Genomic DNA, 19,960 nt, shown 5'->3' with positions numbered 1-19,960 from the left:
CAGGTCCCCAACCCCCAGGCTGTGGACCGGTACTGGTCCGTGGTGGGGCGCTGCACAGCAGGCGCTGATCATCACTCATGTCACCACCTGAGCTCTGCCTCCTGTTCCCTCCACCTCCCCAGCCCCCTGGTCTGTGGAGAAATTGTCTTCCACAAAACCAGTCCCTGGTGCCAAAAAGTTGGGGACCTCCTAAGGGAAGAGAGGTCAGTGCCCCTGACTAAACAGGTACTGCATGTTGTAAAAATTCTCATGGCTCATGGTTGAAAACTGCTGGACTAGCCCATTTCTTTCTTAGTAGAACCAGGATAAAGTGAAGTGCCCTGTGGAAATATGTAAGTGTGTAATGAGCAACTGTACAAGAGCCTGGCACACAGTAAGAATTCAATAAAATGTTTCAGGTGTAGGAGAGAAACATACCTCAGATTATTTTGGGGAATGAGCTGGACAAAAAGCCTCAGTAAGTAAGAGGAGGGGAATGAACGGAGCTGGTCGGGGTGAGTAGAGCAGACTGGGGGGGAAAGAGCCTGACTGACTAGGACGGCGGGATGTGGGGTGGGCCCCCGGGCCCACAGACCCTCATGGTTTACGGCATGCATTGGCTGCCTGCCAGCAGAGGGCTGGATAAGTGGGACCATGGGCGTGGGCGGATTGGGCCCCCTCTGGGCAGAGTATTTAGATGGCCTCTAAGCTGGCTCTGTGTTTGAGCCACCTGCCAAGCAGAGAGGCAGCCCAGCTGGAGTGCTGGGGTCAGGGGAAGAAGTGGGGTTCTCTCTCTAGAGCTCCCTTCAAGTGGCAGAGTCCTGTGGGAAATAAGCTAATTTGCTTTTTTAAAAAATATTTTCCTTCCTAGGGGTAGGAGTTGTTTCTGCCTCTTACCTTTAATACTTTGGAAGTGCCTGTAGCAAGGCAGACACCTCCCCAGCATAAGGGTGGCTCGCCCTGCCCTGTTCTCCCACCTCTGCTCAGTCCCCAAAGCAGCACTGAGCCAGCTGAGGAGCACCAAGGGGCCTGGGACCCTCTGTCTCCCAAGGAGCCAGCCCTGGAGACAGGCAAGTGGGCCTCTGGATCAGGTTGTGGGGCCCAGGTGTCCTCGTGCCCGGCCCACCCCTTTGGTTAACTGGGAAGATTCGGAAGGTTCCTGCAGGTCATCTAGGAAAGCTGTTGTCTAGGAGACAACTGTCACCCCAGCCCTCTGAGAGGGAGATCGCCCAACCCTGAGGCTGGGGCACGAGGGAGGGGGCACGTCGGTCACTGTTTTTCCCCAGAGTAACTCACACCCACACCTATCCATTTCAAATCCCACAGAGACACTAAGGGGCCACAGGCCTCAGACACATACAAAACACCAAAAGCCATGTCCAAGCCATGAGACCCATGTGGATCTCATGCAGACTTCTACTCCTGCTCAGGCAGGCAGGCACAGTCCCTGCTGAGTAAGGCTGAGGCAGCCTCAACGTTGCTGCTCCCCTGACCAAGCCCACCACGTGAGGCTCTGCCTCCTTGCTGTCTCAGAGCCTCACGTGGATTCTAGGAACAGCTCTGCCTGGCGGGTACTGGGCTAGAGGCCAGGCGGCAGATTCTGTGACTCCCTTCCAGTCCCCTCACATGTGGCTCCCCACCCCAAGCAGCCTCAGGCATCAGCTGGGTCAGTAGGCACTGCCAGCAGCTCAGCTCAGCAAACATTTCCCCAGATGTTTCAGCTCACCTGCTGGAGCCTCCAGTGTCTGGGGAGGGACTGGCTGGCCACTGCGGGAAGCGGGGAGACTCCCAGCTCCAAACCTTGGAGACCAACTGGTCTCAGGATAGTCACTTAAGGTCCATAGCCCTCTCCCTCTGGGAACCAGGCCTGGGCTGTCTGGGTGGGTGGAAGGAGGTCTGAGCAGAGCAGGGACCAGTGCTCACCCAATCTCCCCGAACCCCACCCCCTGTATTGTGGGGCTAAGGGTAGGGGTGAGGGGCAGCAGGCCAGCCATCTTCACTGTCCCTCTCTTCCTGAAAGAGTGGTAGGCAGGCTGTCTCATCGCCTTTCAGCATCTCCGAGCCCTCAGACTGCCTGCAAGTGTGAGAAGGATAGTGAGAGGACAGAAGAAGGAGGGAAAGAGAACAGGAGGGAGACGGGGAGAGGGACTGGGGAGATAAATGCCTTGCCCTGAACTAAGGGCCTTAATAGTGGGATTTTAATTACTATGAAAAGGGAAATTCTGACAGGAAGTGGCTTTCTTTGTTGCCCTCACATAATAGCAGGTGGGAGGACTAGTCATGGAGCAAGTGATTTCTAAACAAATGGGAGTAGAAGTGGGATGTGCAGAGAGCAGTCTTCCTCAGAGAGGACCCGATGGCCTAGGGATGGGACAGGTAGCCCCCAGCTGAGGGCGTGGGTGTAGGATGAGTGTGAGCCAGGCATGAGCCAGAGGGTGGGGGGATGGGAATGAGAGAGGCACAGACTGACAGAGAAGCCAGTGAGCAGGCGCAGGAAGAGGGGAAGCAGGACGAGGCCTGCAGAGCCGGGGGGGACGCTTAGCCTGCCTGCCTTGCCCGTTTCTGCTGAGCACAGGAGCTGGCTCCTGCTACCTCAGAGCCTCCTCAGGCCCCCCCCGCCATTCTGTTTTGTGAGGGTTCAGGGAGTGCTCACCCTGGTCTCCCCACAGCCCAACCTCCCTGCCTCTTTCACTCTTGTTCCTGTGAGCCCTTGAGGGTAAAGTGGTCTGTCTGATCCCATTAGGCAGGATGCCCCTGGAAGGCGAAGTGCTGTGCGGGCCTTGCTGCCGACACTGTGAGGAGGCCCATGCTCCCTCCTCCCGCACACACAGCCTAGGGCCTGGACTTAGGTCTCCTCCAGCTCCAGGAAGGTCAGCAAAGGGTTTTGTCCAGTGACAACCAGAGGACAGCCTAGGGGATGCTCAAGAAGGATCCAGCGCAACAGCTGCAACAGCACTGCCCAACCCTGGGCCTGCGTCCTTCCCTGCCCTCACCTTCCTAACTCCTCATCCTTTCTTCTCTCTTCCATGTGACACTGCCCACATCACCCCTTGTACAGGTTTTCTGTGCTTTGTTCTTATTTTGCAAAGGAGGCCTAATGGAAATTGCCTTTGAAACCAAACCCTCCGATGGATGGTGGTTGTTCCTGTAAATCTTCTCCACAAGCCAGTGCCAGGGTGGGGGTCGGGGGTGGTGTCGACACCCTGCTCAGGCCTCAGTGGTGGCCTGCTTGTGGAGCCTCCTGGTTGTTTCCCTGGACACCCACAGCTAAGCAGGATGAGATTTGTGCTCTTTGGTTTTTTTCAAAGAATGAGTTACCATTTATTGACATGGCCTATCATGTGCCAAGTGCTTTAAAATGGTCACCCTTTGAAACATTTATTGTTATTTTTGGATGGCGATGGTGGGGGGGTTCTTCATTACACAGCAGAGGAGACAGGCTCAGAGAGGAACATGAACCTGTTCAAAGTCACACAGCAGTGCCAGGCCTGGAATGAAGTCGCCCTGCCCTCTATTGTCACACCTTCCGTCTCCAAGGTGAAGAGGGGGTAGAGGCACAGGTGCCAGGCACAGCTGGGGTTGAGCTGTGGCACCTCCTGAGGTCTCAGGTAACAACCCAGAGGCCCTGCCCATCCAGCTGGATGCCACATTCTCCTAAAAGCCCAGAGGCTAAACTTAGTGCTTGATCCCCGCTAGTGCTGGGGGACCCCACCCTTGTCCAGAGGGTAGAGCTGGAACATTACATAGGAGCTGGTGCTCTTATGAAGCTGTGGTGAAGAGGTAGAGGACACCCCCTCCAAAGAAGGATTGGGGAGGCTATGAACCCTAAGACCTTTACAGATCAGTAAGGAGTAGGAAGATAAGCAGGTCATTTGGAATTTTTATTTTTACTTTTTTAAATAGATTTTATTTATTTACTTTTAGAGGGGGAAGGGAGGGAGGAAGGGAAGGAGAGAAACATCAATCAGTTGCCTCTTGCACATGCCTCGACTGGGGACTGAGCCTGCAACTCAGACATATGTCCCAAACTGTCTGAGTTGGATTCCAGGAATCGAACTGGTGACCTTTTGGTTTGCAGGGACGATGCCCAACTAAGATACACATGTCAGGGCTGGAATTTTTCTTTTCACTGAACTGAGTGAGGAAATTCAGCTGTGGAATCCAGAGAGTTCTACAGAAACAAAACAGAAATTGGCTAGTCCCTGGGCCCTCAGCTCAGAGAAGTCCTGGAGCCTCCTGAGCTACTGTTCGGTGCCAGCTTCATGCTTGGTACTTGTTGCTTGCACAGCATCACTCAGCTCCCAAGAACCAGAGCCCACGGTGGCAGCACCTGCCTTGCCCAAGGAGGGATGTGGGGTTGACTATGAGGGTCCTGGGAGACCAAGCTGGAAAGATCTTAAAAATCACCCAGTTCATCCCCGTTTTATAGATGATGAAATGAGGCCTGGAAAGAGCAGTGCTTTTCAAGGAGAATAAACATGGAGACTCACTCTCAGACCTCCTGTCTGCTGAGGGTGCCTGCCTGAAGCCCTCTCTAAGCATATCTTAGCGTTGGTGTCTAGAGAGGCTAGGCACCAGGGGGCTGGTCCATGTGTGTGTCTGTGTGTGCCAGGATGCATCTGTGGTGTACAACTCTGCACGTGCCAAGGTCTCTGCCTCTCTCTCTGGGTGTACCTATGTGTAGAAATTTTGGTCCACGGCCTATTCCTACAATCTTGGGAGGCTTCCCCAGGCTGAGCAGGGAGGCTGCATCCTGAGAGGGTAGGGGGAGGAATGGGGACTTTGCTCCTAGAGGAGAGAGAGAGAAGCCAGAAGGTGGCTGGGTCAGAGAAGGGTCCTAATCTAGACTGGTACAGGGGAAACAAAGCCAAGGTGGAGTATGGGTCCACGGAAGTTGAGACATGCTTTTCAAGCACATGTGGCCCCAGCCCTCTGGGCACACCTGTAAGCACCCCCAGGGGAAGTAATCACATGATGTGGCACTTCTCAGCTGACTGCTTGAGGTCCCCCAGTGTGGCCTGGGCCTTGTTCTTGAGGGAGCCAAGGTCTAAGCCAGGAAGGCTGGCCAGCTGCCCGAAGACTGAGGCCCTCTCTTCCTCCTCTGTGTCCTCCTCAATCATCTTGGCCAGGTCCCGGGGCAACTCCATGTCTCCACCTGCCATCTGGATCTGGCTCTCATCTGTCTCGTTCTGAAGAGAAGGGAGAGTTGGACTGCGGTGGGGGGCATATGGGGACCCAAGCCAAGGGGCTAGGGAGGAGGCCTGGACTGGGTTCCAGGGTCCTACATGCTAAGACCATGCTCCTGTGAGCTCACCCACACACCTCAGGATCAAGCTTTTGACGCATTCAGACTTTTATGCCACCTTACTTCACTCTGAAATACTGAAGTTAAGATATTAACAGAGTGAGTTAAGGGCAAAATGGAAACACCTAGGAGTCAAACTGTTATAGTCAGTCATATGTTGACTATTATTAACTACACTGAGGACATTACCAGTAATAGTGATGGGTACCATTCATCAAACACCTATTACATGGCTGTCATTGAGCTGAGTGCCCTTAATTCTCACAATTATTGCTTTTTTCCATTTTACAAATAAGGAAATTGAGGCTCAGACAATTTAAATAAGTAACTTTCTTATGGTTGTCCAATTTGGAGTGGGAGAGCTAGATGTAAACCTGTGTCACTGATACCAACATTTGTGATCTCTTTGCAAGGTGCCTACTGCTTGTTGTCACACTTCCCTATCCCTTGAGGGCCACTTTATGTCCTGCTCAATTACAGCCAGGAATCACAGAAGAAGGAAGCTTCTTCTGCTGGACTCAGAGTTCCCTGATAGCAGCAGTTGTAGCTCTTATATGCTTAACACAAACATTTGAGGAATGACTCCATCCCTAGCTATGTTTAACTCAGTTACCTCCCAGAAAGGCAGGTTTCCTGGACCTGTTCTCCCTTGGAGAGACTTCCAAAAGACTTGTGTCCTGTGGGGACTCAGAGGCAGCCAAGGCCTCAGAAAATATTTGCTGGATGAGTGGTTATGATATTTACATATCTGGTCTTCCAATTCAAGTGGAAGATCAAGGTCGGCATACTATATAGCACTGTATTTCTGTTCCTGTTCAGGGTCTATTATAATTCGGGGCACTGACCGTGGCTTGTGCCCCAGCTCTCTTCTTAGGCAACAGGAATTGAACACTTACAGCACATCCGGTGCTGCAGTGCCTAGGGAAAACATCCTTCTGGCTGCCTGGCCAACCAAGGAGTTACTTTGCTCTCTGCTGACAGACCCATGCCTTGGAAAGCAGCCAGGGGTCTTGGAGCAGGCTCAGCATTCACAAGCTTAAGCTCCATCACTCAGTGGCTTCATGATCTTAGCCAAGTCCATCAATCTATATGAGTCTCAGTTTCCTTACTTGTAGATGTGGGTGACAGCTACCTGGCAGAATTACTGAGGGGTTAGGTAGGTAAGGCAGGTCAAGTGTCTGGCACGCAGAGAGTGCTGCCTTCTTCTGCCCGCCCTGCCCTCCCCGAGTGTTCAGAAGCCTCAAGAGCCCTCACTCCCATGGAAAAATTTGTTGCCTTCCAACCCTTCATCTGCCTGGGCCTCACTCATATTGGGAGAGTATGGGTTGGAGAACAGAAGGGGACTAGAGTGGCTCCAGAAACACAAACTTATCAGTTTTAGGGACTGGGCTACCCTCCTCACCAAGCCCAAATCCTAGGTGAGCTCCAGTTAACTGTGAATGAGTGAAAGAACAGTCTAACCAAGCCCTCTATCAGTCTTAGGAGCTGAGAGTTACGACTCAGAGTGGGACAAAGGAGTCCGGGCCTGAGGTTCAGGGGCCAGATATACCTTGCAGCCCTGGCTCCTGAGCTTACCTTGGGCAGTTGGTATTTGTCTCGAAAGTGGCTCCGCAGCGTGGCCCGCTCTGCCTTCCTCTGCATGAACTGTGCGTCCCGCTCCATCCTACGGGGGCACCGGGGTGGAGTCATTGCCAGCACTAAGGGGATGGGCACCTGTGGTCCTGTGTGTCAGGAAGGTGCTGGGACCTAGCAGATGTTGCTGGTCTTTGCATTCTGTCCCCCGATCACAGCGCCCTTTCTAGTCCCCACATCTGCCTCTGGGCTGAGCTATGCCGAGAGAGGGTCAGTCTGCCAGACTGCAGAGCACAGGGCCCTCTCTGCCTCAAACTCAGTCTGTCTTTCTCTCCCCAGACAGGTTGTTTGCAGTGGGGGTACAGCATTTGAAACAGACTTGGGTTCACGTATGGCTGCATTACTACCTTTGGTATGTCTTTGGGTAAGTCACTTACTTCCCTCTTTTGTAGAATGAAGATAATATTTTGCAACTCATAAAAATGTTATAAAGATTAAGTGAAATAATTATAGCTAACATTTAATGATTTACAATGTGCCAGGTGCTGTGCTAAGCAGTTTACTTGCATTAAGTAATTTAATCCTCATAAATATATAAGCCATGTCTTATAATTACCACCCCCATTTTACAGAAGAGGAAACCAAGGCATAGAAAGGTTAAGTAACTTGCCTAAAATCACCCAGCTAAAAAGAAGCAAAGCCAGGATCTGACCCAAGGAGCTCTGGAGTCCAGCCCCTAACTCCACTCCAGGTGTCTCTTTGCCCCAGCATTGTCCGCATGCAAGTGGTCTCAATATCTCTGAATGCCCCCATCTCAGAATCTGTTTCCCTGACTCTGGGCCCCCCTCAGCTGCACCGCTTCTCTGAGAGCCTCAAGCTCAGAGGAGCTCCATTTGGAAGACACAGATGTGGGGACCAGATCGGATTAAAGGATTACTTGTTTCTGCAGAAATGCACGTGCCCCCAGCGGGTCCCAGGCCCCTTCTGCCCCTGCCCCCACTTCCTTAGGCCGAATGTGAAGCTGGGGTGGCGTCCTGGGTTTGAAATGTTGTGGCTGGGGAGCGCAGCCTAGAAGTGCACATCCCAGCCTCTTACCAGTCTAGAAAAGTAGAGGGGGGCAGAGCTTGGGGTCTTAGGCTGCCTAGAGGTGGGCCCGGCGGCTTAGGGGTGGAGCGGGGGAGAGGGCCACTGGAGCCGGAAAAGGGTCCCACTCACTTCTCTTCCACAAGTTGCTTCTGATACTCCTCATACTCCTCTCGGCTCATGCCCTGCGCTTGGGCTGCTGACTTGTCCCCGTCCCCTTTGTCTTCGCCGCCCCCTAGGCTCCCGGTGAGGTCCTTCAGCTGGCCTCCCACTATGGTCTTCACCATGAACGCCATCGTCTTCGCTGCCCCGGAACCGGGCGCCGGGCACCTCCTCTCCCACTTCAGAACTAGGGCTCGCGGACAGCTCCCGCCACTGCCTGCCGCCTGCTCTCCACCCCAGGCCCCGCCCCCATCTCGCAAACCCCTCCGCACAGGGCAGGGGGAGTGCACGGGGATGAGGAGGCTGGACCACGTGCCGCGGTTCTCCCGCCTCTCCCACGTGCCTCCTCCCCCCGCCAAACCCTGTCCTGGACCGCAGACCACGGATTAGGGGCTTGGGAGGTGGGATGGTTTGTAAGGGAACGGGGTGTGCTGATTTGTGTCCCAGGAACCCTGCTCCCTACTCTGCCCAGAGAGTAGCGGTGAGGGGCAAAAATCCAGCCCTGGGCCATCCCCCATCTTTCTTCCCAACCTGCTGCCCAGCAGCTGCTTGAAGAGCTTCACACCGGGAAAGGGAGGGAGGTCAGAGAATGGGGAAAGCCAATTTGGCCCCGTGGGTTGCCTCAAAGAACTCTCCATCACAGGCCTGCCCCTATGACCCCTGGGGCTGAAAGGAGTTAGGAGACAGAGTTGTTCATGGTGTTACTGGTTGGATTGACCCAAGACAGGCACCTGGAGACACCTCTCCTTGTTCTGAAGAATGTGGGGTCAGTTGTCCAGGGCTCAAGGTCTGTGGGGTATCCAGTCTTTTTGTGGTCAAGGCAGCCCTTGGCCTCCTTGCCTGCCTGAAGTCCACTCCCAGCTACCTCTCCAGAGGAATAAAGGCAAACATGGAAGGTAAATAAGCGTATAAAAGCATGGGGAGAGGGAAATCACCTTGGATAAGGTTGCAGCTTCGCCAAAAGCTGGGGTGTGGATATAAGCTGGGCACCAAGAGGGAAGTGGCCTCACTCTCCACCTCCCGGACACCATCCACTGCCCAGGGATGAGAAGTGAGCACTCCTTCAGGGAAAGGAGTCCCTCCTCAGAACCCTCAGGCCCTAAGGATGCATGGGGCAGGACTAAGGGAAAGGCTGCCTGTGGCCAGACAGTCCTAAAGGCTCTTGTCCAGCCTGCTCCTAGGGAGAGAAGATTACTTGGGCCTCTCCCTTCTGAGCTTCTGAGAACAGGCTTGCTACACTTACTACACTCACTGCACCACAGCATCCTCTGCTCTGGGACCTACTATGGCTCCTTTGGCCTGCCCTATCAGCACCACACTTTCTCCCTGGCATTCAAGTTCTGTCCAGGTGGCTCCAGCCTTATGGCCACCATTGTATTCCATGCGACACATAAGCCTGTCATCATTCCACCTCATATGTTGGCTGTTCCCCTCACCTGGATGTGGTCCCCTCTTCAACTCTACTTTTAAAGCTCAGCACACTTCCTTGCTCTTCCAGGACACCCTTGCCTATACTGGTTATTCTTGTTTTGAAATTCCACCAAGAACTATCAATCTCATTTCTGAGCTCTTTAGCACACCCTGCATCTCTAAATGTTTCATTCATTCAACAAACATCCACCAAGTAGAAACAGTGACCTCCCCCCAATCTTTGTGATTCTTTTTGCCCATTTTCACAAACTGATCCCACTCTTTGCTCTGACAGTACTAAACTTGCCACTTTTTCTCCAAAATATTGTGTTTCTTTCATGCTTCCGTGCCTTTTCTTATGTTGTTTTCTCTGTATTCATGCCTTTACTTATCAGGTTGGAAAACTAGTTGCCCTGATGGCCCATGTCAAATGTCCCTTCTGGGTTGATTCTCTGATTTCCTCAAGCTGAGTCAAATGTATTTTCTTGTACTGTTATAGCCCCTGAGCTTCCTGCCATCATGGCACTGACCACATAGGGTGTGACTAGCATGTGCTTGTCAGTTTCTCACATTAGAGAGTGATTTCTGCGAGGGCAGGATCCAGATGGGATCAGCTGAAAAAATGGCTAGCAGTGCTTACTGAAAAAGTGGGCCATGCTCATTGCCAGCTGGTAGACCAGGCAGGTGGACCTGGGCCTTAATGGTCCTTCTCACAAGTCAAATGACTGTGCCCCAGAACCAAGCCAGGTAGGGGTGGAAAGTCCTGCCCATAGGGAAGGCCTCCCTGATGTGCATGTAGTAGAAGAAACCTACAATTTAGATAGGAAGGAAGAACAGGAAGATGCTAGGCTGCAGGCGCAAGGAGGCCCCTGGGGGCTGGCCAGGTAGGTAGGAGTCCGTGGCTGCTGCTTTCTGAAAGGAAAAGTTCTAAGGTCCTGGATCAGCTTCTTACTCAGAGGGAGGGAGGGGATCTGGAATCTGGGCCATTGTGGGCTCTGTTTTCCTATCTCAGGCTTTGGGGTGCTCGGGTTTTCATCCCGGGCACCTGGGGAGAGGGCAGAGAACAAAGTTGCCATCCCTGCCTCAGCTTCCATGTCTCCATCTGTGGGAACAGCTGGGAAGCCCCGGGGCCTTGGATCATCATGGGGCCAAAGTTTCTTGAGATGAGAGAGAAAAAGAAATAGCAAAAGACAGGCTGGTGGTAAAGGCAAGAAAAAGAGCAAGATGGGGCAGAGGTATGGGGAAGAGCAGGCTGCTCTGAGTGACCCTGGGCACAGCACACTCCCATTTCTCTTCTAGTCATTGAAGGAGTTCACCAAGTGGTGTCCAGGGCCTTGCTGGTGCTGAGAGTCTGTGGGATTCTCCAGAGAGCAGAGAGTAGAGAGAAGATGAGATGTGTCCCTGTGTGCACATGTGCACGCACACCCAAATACAGACACAAGTGTGCCTTCCAGGGTCCCAGGAGGGGAGGGCTAACGCAGGAGGGCCTGGGGCTGCAGCAGCACTGGAGAAAGGGGCTGAGCCCAGATCTCAGGGGTGGAACCCCCATGGTGCTGCTTCTTTCCCCCTTACCACTGGGCCCCAAAGGTTTTTCTGCAGGAGGCTCAGGCCTGAGTCAACTCTAAGAAAAGATGCTTGATGCCCACAGGCAGATAGAAGACCTGGGCTCTTGGAGCTATGTGAGTTGCTGCATCCCTGGTGGGGAGTGGAAGCCAAGGGAGGGGACTCATTCCTTTTTTTCCGGTTGCACCCAAACTGCCTAACCATTTCTCATAATTCCCAGAGGCAGCGTCTGGGTGGGGAACAGGCATCATCCATAGGACCCCTTCTTGGGGACTGTTCTCACCCCAAACCTCTTTCCTGGATCCTGAGACAGCTTTAGCTCAAAGATCTCCCTGAAGATTTCTGTCTCAAACTCCCCAGGCTCTGCCTTTCACTTCCAGCTTCCAGGGGATTTAGCTCTTCTCCTTCATCCCATCCTCCCACTCCCAGTCTAGATGGGGGACAAGGCTTGGTCTACAGCCACAGCATTCATACTGAAGCTTCCCTCCTTCCTGGCATGAAGGTGACCCCCTGCCCCCAGGGGGTAGCTCCAGACACCTGTCCTAGAGTAGGATGCTGGGAAACAGGAGGAGGCAAAGGAAGTCAGAGACCACCTACCACAACTAGGTCTTGGCTGTGCTCCTTCCAAGAACTCGACCAAAATGTCCCCTCCTTCCAGGAGCTCAGATTTACTAACCCTCTCTGGGTGGGAATGTTGAGTAGGGGGCCCTCGTGCTTTTAAACGCACATTTTCAAAACTTTAATGTTGATTCAATTAAATTCAGGTCAACTCGATAAACCTAACTCTGGCCCCAGCTCCTGTCTGTGTGCCAGGCTTTGGATTGGGTGCTCAGAAAAGGACAGGAGGGATCACGGGCTGACAGACAAACTTTGGGCAGAGAAGCAAGTGGAGTGGGGCTTCTTTTCCCTCTGCCTTCGTGACCCCTCCTAGCCCTGTGCCCTTACCTCATCTCTTGCAGGTCTTGGAGCAAGTCCACTGTCCACAGCTCAGGGTGCTCAGCAGAGTCCTGAAGAAAAGCAAGCCCCTTCTCTGTGGCCCGGGGCACAGCCCCTCTGTTGTCAGAGTCCACCTTCCCCAGGGCACTGCACACCTCTTTCTTCTAGAGGCCTTGCCAGATTACTGGCCCCCCTTATTATGGACACATTGAGTTTATCTGACCCCTGTCCATTTGGCTTCTGGATTCCCCCTGCTCTCAAACTCCTCTCCCTGAGGGTGGTCCCTACCCCCCCCCGCCCCATGCAGACACTGGTGGTTTCTGAGAACCCCTCCACTTTCCAGGAGTGGTTCTGCCCCTGAAGGAGGCAGAGGCCCAATTCAGTCCTCTCCTCTCCACTTCCCCCAGGGCACAGTTCAAGCTGTGGCCAGTAACAGCTAACTCCCAGTGCTTGGGCCCCTGCCTTGCTGAGCAGCCTGGAGAAATGGCGTCTTTGGGGTGAATAGAATCTGGCAGGGAGTAGGATTAGAGAGACCTAGCCTTAGAGTGTGGTGCCCCACCCTTCCCCACTCCAGTAGACCAGCCTCAGCTGCCCTGGTCTGAGGACACAAGATTCAAACTTCAAGCTACCAGAGCTCAGCAAATATCACAGGAGTCGCTGGCCTCTTCTGACCAGCATCTAACATCTTGACTGAATGCAACTCTCAGGCCCAAGGCTGGGCATGCTATGGGGCATGATTCCCTGGGGAGAAGCCAGATGGCAAAGGAGGAGGTGAAACAAGGACTCCGGTGCATCTGAGCATTAAGCAAGCCATGTGTGAATCAAGTCACATGGGAAGCTACATGCAAACTGGCACCCAGTCTACTTTCGTCAATTGTCTACAGACCCACATCAAAATACCTGACATATCCTCTCTCTAGCCTCAGCTGTGAGGCTCCCTGGGCATTTGCTTGTGCAGAGCTACCCTCCAGCACAATCCCCTGCCTGGCAGGTCCACCCTGTTGTGACCTGCAGCATTTCACCCTTGCCCTTCTTTTCCTCCAGACTTTGGGGGACAGTCATTCCCAAGTACAGTGCTTGCTCTTCTTTCTGGACACAGGGAGCCACTGGTGCCTGGGATCCAGTGTGTAAGGAGTCAGCTTCTCCAGGCTGCATGGCTGTTCCAGGGTCCAATCACCCAGGCTCCCTCAGGCCTGGCCTGGCCTGGGAACCCCAGCTGCTCTTCCAATTGCTTGGGCCAGCCGCTCAGAGACACCATGCAAGATCTGGTTGCGTCTGATCAGTGTCTCCTCCAGGTCAAAAATTCTTTCCCCTGGGGATTAGCACAGGGCTGGACAGCCAGCTAGCTGGGGTAAGGCAATAGATCGTATCTATTGTGGGCTTCTTAGAGGGGGGCGGGCAGAAAAGCATGCCTTCTGCCTCAAAGACCCCCCTGGGAAGATATGTCTGGGTGGTGAGGTGGGGATAAGAGGGAGCACCTGGGTCCCAGAGACAACTTAGATATAGCCTCCATCTCCCCATTGGTTAGAGGACTCCTGATTTGAACAAAAGAGGATCCTATGATGCCCAAATTGGCCCCTGCCCCACCTGCCTGCTTCCTGGGCCCCTACCCTCTTTGAGCTCAGCTTTGGAATCATGTCTTCTCTGGTGCCTAGGGCAGGTCTTGCCCACAGCTCTTCCAGCTGCCTCACTGGGCGGAGCTGCTTTATCTCCAGGAAGGGCTTCAGTGGAGCCTGGAGGAGAAAGACAAAAACTTGGGCCTGAAACCTGTGGGAGATCTGGGGATGAGGGGAACCTTCTCACGGGGTTTCCCACAAACCAGTCCCCCTCCCTGACCATACGTTCACCTCAGCCAGGAAAGAGCCCTGGTTCTCTCTCAGCTCAATCATAGGCCCTGCAGTCCCTGGGCCTGCTCCCTCAGGCCGCAGGGCAGGCCTTTGTCTGTGCTACTGCTCCCTGCTCCCTGGCTGGCTCAGACCTCTTCTCTGTGCTCCCACAGCCAGCCTGGCAGGTCTTTGAGGACAAGGCCTGGCTCTGGGTCACTGCTGCCCCCAGCACAGCCCAGCACAGGGCCTGGCAAAGCTCAAAGAGCAGGTAGATGTCTCAGCCACCGGCCTGCAGTGACTGCGGAACGCTGCGGATGGCTTGTTGAAACACGAGAAAAACATACACAGGGACAACTGGGTCCTGTGGATAAATAGGGATGAAATGGCCACCCTCTCTAGTGGAGAGCGCCCTGAGTTGCCACCTGAGTAGGTTTTTATTAAGAATATAGACACAGTTTGTGGATTACAGTCCGGCAGGGAAGATCAAAAGGAATAGGTAGTTTTCAAAGGGACTGACAGAACTCCCACTGGGATTCTGGGCTGAGAGTTTGTGTTTTATCACTTAAAAAGACTATGGGACCTAAAAGGCTAGTCTTGTTTCTTGCTCGTGCCTTCATATTCTAATTCAAAAGCATCCTCCAGCAAACAGGTCTCACAGGATCTTGCATATTCTATGTCCCAGGTCTGATAACCCCAGGGGTGCACTAACTCTGGTCTGAACTGCATCGCCCCTGCTATTTCTGCAGGCCTAAGTCAGGCAGAGGAGACAAAGGCAGCCAGGAGACTTGGATTTCTCACAACTAAGAACAAGGACTCAGGCTTTGACAAAGCCGAGGGGGCAGGGGTCGATGTCGATCATCCCTTCATTTCCACAGCCCCCTGAGTCTCTTCCCTGAGGCCTCCTTATGATCATGCCTATCTTAGATGATTCCCTCTGTGGGAAATCTTACCCGTCATTGGCTAACTGATCAAGCACTGGAGGCCAGGCACAGAACAGGCAGCATTCATGCCAGGGAAATAAGTTTCATCTCCTTAGTGGCTCCTGGTCCGGAGGTCTCTCACTCAGCCTAAGTCATGGGGTGGGGGGGAGCGGGGTTTACAGCTTCCTGAGACCAGGCAGGGCGGTCCCCAACAGGCAGAGATGATGGTTGTAGTGGCAGGTCTGATGGCACCCAGGATGGAAGGGGTCTCCAGGGTGCCTGTCCCCTAGCCCTCTGCCAGGGCAGGTCCAGGGGTAACATCACCTCTGGACCTGGCTGGCTCAAACTGAAGGTCAGGAAGGACAAGACACCATGGTCGTCTGGAAAGGAGGATAGAGAAGGGAAGGGAAGACCTGCCCCCACCCAGCAGTGCACTCACCCAGCCCTCCTCCCCCAAACTCCGTTATATTTCAGACAGGCAGGAGATGTGCTTGGCCTTAGGCAGCTTTGACCCTTACCTTACTTACTTCATAAGAAAGGTGTGAGGGTCAGACGAGCAGATGTGTGGGCTATGGGAGCTGCCTCCCTGGAGCCAGAGGTGGGCCCCCAGTGAGTAGGAAAATTGGACAACCTTGAACTAGAGTCCTGGGGGCAGACTGAGCAACACCCTTGGGCCCCCAGGGTGCTACAGACATGAGTGACCATGTGGTGGCCCTCTCTTGAGTATGGCTCTGACCATGTCGTGCCTTGCAGAGCCGTGCAGCAGGCGCTCCTCAGAAACCTTCCGTGACTCTCCAGTGCCCAGAGTCCGAAGACGGAAGTCTTGGCATTCACGAACTCTCACCAACTGCACCGGCTGTGGGTCCCTCCATGACTCTCCATTACATCTTTTGCTCCATTTCCCAAAAGGTCCCTCGTCACTATCTCTCTTCCACCTGCCCCACAGCTCCAGCTATGGGCACTCAGGGGGCTAACACTGGAATAAAAGTTTCTCATGCTTTATCCTATTTGAGAATTTCAACGACTCTTCAAGGCAGACAGGAGAGGACTCGTGTCTTGCCCAGGTCACACAGTGAGGAATGGCTAGCCCCACACCCAGTGCTTCTTAGAAGGGGTATGCGCTCAGAATGATTCATGAGGTACTGTTCCTCTGCTCTTGCCTGCCCATAAGGCCCTCACCTGCCAGGGTTCTGGTGGCTGCTGAGATCCCAAAGAAACTTCCAGGGGCAAAAAGCAGAGGTTCCACATTGACCCAGACCAAATCCAGACCTCTGGGTGAGAGGCTGCTGTTCAAGGACTCTGGAGGGGCACAGAGCCCCCTCCTCTGTCCTGCCCCCAGCAGGGGAAATTGTCCCCAACTCTGAGTCTTGGGCTCCCCTGGCTTTAGAATGGGAGCAGGGTGTCAGAATGGTGTGGAGCGGTTTGCATCCTGGTCTCATGTGAGCCCTCACAGGCATGTGCTTTGGGCCACTTAGGATTCTGTGTAGAGAGGAGGATCCCATGTATGTGTTGCTCATATGTTCCAGGGATTCTTTGTGCTGTCACAGGCATGAGTCTCCTAAGGCCACGGGCAACAGACCACACAGAACCTATGTAGCTCTGAGCCCTGTAACCTGCACACCCCGCCCACTCACGTGACCTGCAAAAACAAAAGAGGCTGTGCATGAGTAGGGCTTGCTCACGGGCAGACTTCGCCCCAGTAGGTGATCTGCATCTGAAGCCAGTTCCGGAAGTCCTGGTAACAAGAGCCCAGCACCCAGCTGGCTCCATCTTTATGGAGACTTGGAGTCCAGCAGGGCCATGGTGACCCAAGGCCTGGACAGTGAGGGTGGCCCCAGAAGCCATTCTGCCCAGAGGCCACTTCTCCTCAACTGGATGACCTGCTATGGGCCCTGTCCCTGGGGTCTAGCTTGAATCTCTCTCGCCACAGTCTGCTCCCTTGGCAGAAGAGAGGGGCGGGAGAACAAGCCTGCCTGGCAGAGCGCTGGTACTTGGAGTTCACAGAAGAGGTCAAGGGTCTTTCTGTGACTCTTCCCAGGTGGGACCAAGCCTGGACCCAAAGTGGGGTTTTGCCTTGAATCCCCCAGCGCTACCCCCTCTTCCTACTGGTCTTCTCTCCTTCCCCCTTCCTTAAACTCCAAGTTCCCCTGTGCCGCAGGGTCAGCCATCTCTTTCCTATCTCTGCCAAGCTTGGACTGTGGCAGGAAAGACTCAGGACAGACGAGACGAGATGTGTCCCAGTGGATGAGGACAATATGACCAGCCCACCTGCCTTGCAGGGCTGTGCAGCAGGCTCTGGGGAGTGAGGAGAAGGGCGCTGAACCTGAGAGTTCCCGAGTTTCTCTGAGCACACGAACACTGCTCACAGCAGAGCGCGGGTCTCCGCCCTCTTCAGACCAGACGGCGGTGGTGCAGAGCAGCAGACGCCAGCTCCGAGCAGAGCAACCACCTGTGTGTGCCTCCTGGCTGTGACCTGGCCTGCCTAAATTCCCACTTCTTCATTTTTCAAATGAGGATAATAATGGAAACTACCTCATAACATTGTTCCAAGGATTAACTAAGACAATGAATGTGGACTGCTTGACACTGGGTGGCACACAGAAAGCTCTGCTCTATAAATGTCAGTCAGCAATTATCCTAATTGTTATGAGCTAAGGGGTGTTTTCGAGAGACACTGAGGAACGGGCCCAGCTAGTAAGGAGGCAGTGGGTGGGGAGGGAGAAGCAGGCACATCATCTGGAGAAAGGGAAGGGCGTGGCAGGAAGCTGGCTGGGAGATGGGTATGGACCCTCCACAGGCAAGCCTGGCCCCAAAGCTCTGGTAGGTGCGCAGCTGTGGAACCTCGGGCAAGTCACTTCACCTCTCTGCGACTCAGTATCTCCACCTGTGATTGCGAACTAATGTTCCCCACTTCTCACGAGTGTCGGGCATGAAAGAGTGATGTGAATGAAAGCGCTGACCATAGGCCTCACCTGCATCATTTCACCACCCCCGGTGATCTGCAGCTGTTGGGGTGACTGAATGGAGGACTCCCCGGGGTGGCTCCCAGAGGAGGCACAGTTGGGACTGAGGGGGAGGGAGTCCCAGGGAGGCACTACCTCTGGTGAGCAAGGAGGGCACAGCCCTAGGAGGGGCGGGCTCCTTGTCAGAGGCTGGGGCAGGGGCATGGGTGGACAGTGTGTATGCAGCGCAGGAGTTGGGGGAGGCTTAGGTCCTTCCCGAAGCAGCTCGGAGAGGTATGCTCTTCACTGGCTGGCACAGGGATGGCAGGGCTGTCTCCATGGGAGGTGACAAGCAGCCTGAGCTGCAGGCACCAGGAGGAGGGTCCAGGTGTGTGCAGCGGGGAGGCAGGAGGCACTGCTCACCTGGGTATCCTGGGGCGAGGAATTGAAGAGGATCCTGATGCCTTCCCTCAGACAGGCCTCTCCAGGACACAGCCAACTTGGGCCCTGCCTGGGGTGGACCACGTGGCCTATGGGACCCAGCTGCTCAACTCCCGCATGGGACCCTGGGACCCTGGGCTCCCCACCCCACTCCCTGACCCATCCTGTCTGCTGGGCCTTGGTGGGGGCCACTCACCATGCCCTGGGCTCCCTAGTGCCCCAGCCTGGTCACCCTCATCTGCATGTCCACCTCCCAGCTAGAGAAGAAGATAGGAGCCCTGCTCCACACTGCACTGCTTCAGCTCCTCAAGGCTTGGGCCTGCACTCCCCGCAGGTCTGGGGCAGTGTCTGTGGGCCAGGGCCACCCAGGGCCTGGGCCCCATCTTCCTCTCCGCCCCATTATTCTCTCTCATTAGCCTGGCTGGGCTTGAGGGGGGAGGAAGCAGGCACCATCAAAGCCTGCCATCAAATGCTGGACTGGCTGGTCAGACACAGGAAGGAATCCACTGGAGAAGTGGGTACTGGAGTCTGGCATGGGATGGCAATGAACGCCAGACCTCTGCAGCACACCACGCCTGCTCTCTCACTCGAGCCTCACCACAGGTCCGTGCAGTCTGTTTTTATCAGACCCCATTTTATAGATGAGGAAATTGAGGCTCAGAAAATTTTAAAGAAATAAGTGGATTGGAACTCAGCTCCATCTAAGTCCGAAGTCCAAACTTATTCCACCAGGAGAGAGCTCTGTGTCCAACCCTTTCTGTTTCTCAGACGAGGAAGCTGAGGCTCTATGAGGGAAAAGGACATGCCTGAGACCACTGAACACCGGAGAGCACTTTGAGAGAATAGGCGGGTGGGGGCTCCAGTGTGCCCCGATGCCTTCGGGGGCTTCCTGGTGGGGGATGTAGAGGAGCACTTCGGATGAGGAAAGCATGAAAGCAAAGCTGGAGCTGGCCTGCAGAACTGAGAGGAGAGGAAAGGGTGAAGGGTGGTGTGTGTGTGTGTGTGAGAGAGAGAGTTATTGGTGGAAGTGGGGGGGACAAAGAAGGGAGGAAAGTGGAGAGAAACTAAGGCAGGGTTGGCAGGAACCAGGGAAAGGGAGATTAGAGGCCCCACCCCCGCTGGCTCCCCACCCCTCCATCCTGCCAGCCTGGCACCTGGCCCAGAGCCAGTCCCTGCCAGGACTTTCCAGAGACTGCTGTTCTGGCCTGTTTGCTCAGCAAAGGCCAGGGTTGGAGGTGGGGAGGCTCAGAGGCTGCAAGGCCAGGAGTCCTGGGGGCCCTTGGGAGCCACCACTGCCTCTAAAGTGACTTGCGAGAGGCAAAGGTTGCCCGCTGTCTACTACACTTATGCCTCCGGCCTTATGTGGGCTGTTCACGGGACCTTGCCCCAGACTATGAGCACCTTTGAGCCTGATGCAGCCCCTGTCTCAGAGCTGGACACAGAGGGACACGGGGGAAGGAGTCCAATAAAAAAGGTCAATGAATGAATGAAGGGACAATGAACATACATCGGGGGATTTGCTCCTCCACAGGGTCTGTGGCACCCCTGACTTGGCAAGGCCCACAGTAGTGGGTGGGGTGCAGGCCTGTCATCCTGGCCCAGAGGCAGAGCCTGGCTTGGCGCTGTGAGGAGCAGGCCCTCCTTTGCTTCCTCGTACCTCTGTGAGCAGGATTGGGCCAAGACCTCAAGACAGTGCCTGTCACCTTAAAGCGATATTTGTTCTGGTCGCAGTCAGGAACAGTGCTGTTTTTCAGAACTTACATCCCACAGACACAGAAATACACAGTGGATCTGCTTCTTCCCTTTGCTTTGCCTGCTAGG

At 54.3% G+C, this 19,960-nt stretch overlaps 2 protein-coding genes across 2 annotated transcripts; both read right to left on the bottom strand.

Moving 5' to 3' along the window:
* Window positions 1-3,954: 3,954 nt before the first annotated feature.
* On the bottom strand, window positions 3,955-8,318 carry CPLX3 (complexin 3). Its single transcript, XM_045848624.1, has 3 exons — window positions 8,072-8,318; window positions 6,860-6,947; window positions 3,955-5,168 (listed from the first exon to the last, which is right to left on the bottom strand). Exons 1-3 carry the CDS (start codon window positions 8,233-8,235, stop codon window positions 4,947-4,949), a joined length of 474 nt encoding a protein of 157 aa, XP_045704580.1. The 5' UTR covers window positions 8,236-8,318; the 3' UTR covers window positions 3,955-4,946.
* An 875-nt stretch (window positions 8,319-9,193) lies between these two features.
* On the bottom strand, window positions 9,194-19,731 carry LMAN1L (lectin, mannose binding 1 like). Its single transcript, XM_045848474.1, is given in 15 exon segments — window positions 9,194-9,278; window positions 10,251-10,423; window positions 11,084-11,121; window positions 11,124-11,206; window positions 12,020-12,174; window positions 13,188-13,242; window positions 13,244-13,322; window positions 13,602-13,743; window positions 15,081-15,136; window positions 15,936-16,055; window positions 16,391-16,395; window positions 16,439-16,537; window positions 17,029-17,051; window positions 18,336-18,487; window positions 19,647-19,731. Coding segments are annotated over 15 exon segments (1,350 nt in total).
* Between the last annotated feature and the right edge of the window lie 229 nt (window positions 19,732-19,960).

This window comes from Phyllostomus hastatus, unplaced genomic scaffold, assembly GCF_019186645.2.
Source record: "Phyllostomus hastatus isolate PE091 unplaced genomic scaffold, TTU_PhHast_1.1 phas_contig_62, whole genome shotgun sequence".
Classification (NCBI taxonomy): Eukaryota; Metazoa; Chordata; class Mammalia; order Chiroptera; family Phyllostomidae; genus Phyllostomus; species Phyllostomus hastatus.
Note: the sequence above shows the minus strand (reverse complement) of the source record. Positions and strands in the feature narration are given on the sequence as shown.